This window comes from Pteropus alecto, unplaced genomic scaffold (genome assembly GCF_000325575.1).
Source record: "Pteropus alecto unplaced genomic scaffold, ASM32557v1 scaffold49, whole genome shotgun sequence".
Classification (NCBI taxonomy): Eukaryota; Metazoa; Chordata; class Mammalia; order Chiroptera; family Pteropodidae; genus Pteropus; species Pteropus alecto.
Genome location: NW_006443131.1, coordinates 1,872,101 through 1,874,289, shown reverse-complemented (window position 1 = coordinate 1,874,289; position 2,189 = coordinate 1,872,101). Strand labels below are relative to the sequence as shown.

Below are 2,189 nucleotides of genomic sequence, written 5' to 3'. Positions count from 1 at the left end.
TGCGCCCGGGAGAAAGCCAGCGGGAGCCCAGCCCCCGAGGAGCCCGGCGTCCTCGCCCGGCCTGGCCCGGCCCCGCGCTATGGAGCTCCTCTGGGCCCCTCTCCTGGGTCTTTGCTGCAGTCTGGCCGCTGCCGACCGCCACACCGTCTTCTGGAACAGTTCAAACCCCAAGTAAGCACGGAGTCTCCAGCCGACCGCCTCAGGTTAACTGTCCCGACCAGCCCCGACCGGAGTCTTGGGAGGTGACCAGAGGCGGGGGGTGTTCCGTAGGTGTGTTTCCCCTCGCCTCGCCCCCGGGAACGGGAGTAGGCCACCCCCTCCAAGTAGGCTGCTTGCACGGCACAGTTTCTGCCCCTCCTTTCCTTCCCTCTGGCACCCCTGTTTCTCCGAAGTGAGGGACCCACGCTGAACATTTCCTGCCTTCCGGCACGGACCACACTCCCTGGCCTCCAGGGCTCTGGTTCCAGGCCTTTCCACCGCGAGAGCCTCCGTCCCTCTCCTTGTCTGTCCCTTGGGCCTCTGCCCACAGTGACAGGTACCCGACATGAGATCAGGAGTAAGCAGAATGCTCACTGTAATCCTCCGAGGACCCCTCGGGAGGGACCAGGGCTGTGGGCATTGAGCATTCATTCTACAGTTAAGGCGACTGGAAAGCCCCCCTCCCCAGGGATCTCTTGAGGTGACAGGAGCGAGGCACAGGCTGTGTGCGGGTGGGCGGAGAGTCACCTGTTTGTGAGGTTCACGTAGTAAAACTGAAGAGATGGGGGGAGGGAGGTCATGAGAAAGATCCAGAAGGAATGGAAATGGTTAAAGGATACCAAGGGCTCTGGGCAGGAAGGAGTTAATTTGTCCTGGGCAGGTTTAGGGCTTCGAGACAAATGGTACTGGAAGGAAGAAGCTCGTGGGACCCTTTGTTCTTGCCCTCGAGTTTTCTGAAGTTATGGGAACAATATTTTCGGGAAAACGGGAGGGGTAGGGTGGAGCAGGGAGAAGTGGGCTGGACAGTTTGGGGTCAGGGAAAACACTCAGCTGGCCAGCCCCAGCACACCTGCCCCCCACTGCCCTTGAGAAGTACATGGTGCCGGCTAACTCCTGCAGTGAGGAAGCGTCTGGTGCAGGGGTCTGTGTCCGCGGCACATTGGGTGGGCAGGGAACAGCTAGCTGCCAACCCCAGAGGGCAATGCCCTCTTGCCCACTGGCCCTCCCTGGCCCTACTCCTTGCTGCCTGCTCTTTGCTTCCTTGACCCAGTCTGGTCCTAGGCAGACAGAGCAAAGTCTCTGTTTATGCCTATGCCAGGTGTTGGCTGGAGGAGGAGGAGGAGGGGACAGGAAGGCATGAGTAGGGAGGGGAGGACCCCGGCCTTTTCCGTTCCCAAGCTCCCAGGTTTCCTCTCTTTCAGGAAGGAGCCTCTTCCTTGCCACCCCCTTCCCTGACGCCGCTGCCCCCCTTTCTCACTCGGAGAGCAAGTCGAAAGGGCGCTAAGTGGACCAGACTGTACCCCGGGGGTAGGGCAGGGTGAGCCCACCAGGCACCGCTTCTGCTGTCCACCTGGCCAGCACACACGCCTGCCATACCCAGACTAAAGAGGGGCCAGCCCAGGATGGAGTCCACGGGCTGCCAAACTGGGCCCAGCTTGGGGGCAGAGATGAGGTGGCAGTGAGCTGGGCGGGTATGAGGCTGGCATGGGTGACTCAGGGCAGTGGGCATCTGCCCTGAGATCTCTTGGGGGGGCAGCATGGGAAGAAGGGCGGCCCCACTGTGCGCTGGGCACTAGCCTCCTTAAAGCCAGAGGGCCAGGCACCCCGCCCATTCTGACCTGCCAGCTCCCTCTGCCTGGAGCACCGAGCGGGGGGCAGGTGGGCACTGGGCCATCCTTGGGTCCTAGGGGCTGTCCACACCTGACGAGGTAAATTGTTACAGGTTCTCATGAATGCTGGGGCGGGTGGCAGAAGTGGGTGAGGAATGAGTCAGTGCCCGTCACGGGGATGGGGGAAGACGCCAGGCCCAGAGCTGAAATACCTGTTCTGAAATGGCTTCTATGTTTATCTCTCCAGAGAGGAATTTTAAAAGCCTCTCTGCTTCTCTCCCTCCCTCCCCGCCCTCCGTCCCTCTGCGCTCTCGCTCCCTCTCTTCTCTGTCCCTCTTTTCTCTCCTTCCCTCTGCTCTCCTCTCTCTCCCCCCCTCCCTT

The 2,189-nt window shown here is 61.3% G+C and overlaps 1 protein-coding gene across 1 annotated transcript in view; it reads left to right on the top strand.

Moving 5' to 3' along the window:
- Positions 1-6: 6 nt before the first annotated feature.
- EFNA1 (ephrin A1) overlaps positions 7-2,189 on the top strand; it is a 6,092-nt gene continuing 3,909 nt past the window's right edge. Inside the window, exon 1 of the mRNA XM_006923544.3 lies at positions 7-171. Within this exon, the coding sequence (XP_006923606.1) occupies positions 80-171 (92 nt within the window). The 5' untranslated portion in view covers positions 7-79. The remainder of the gene's footprint in view (positions 172-2,189) is intronic.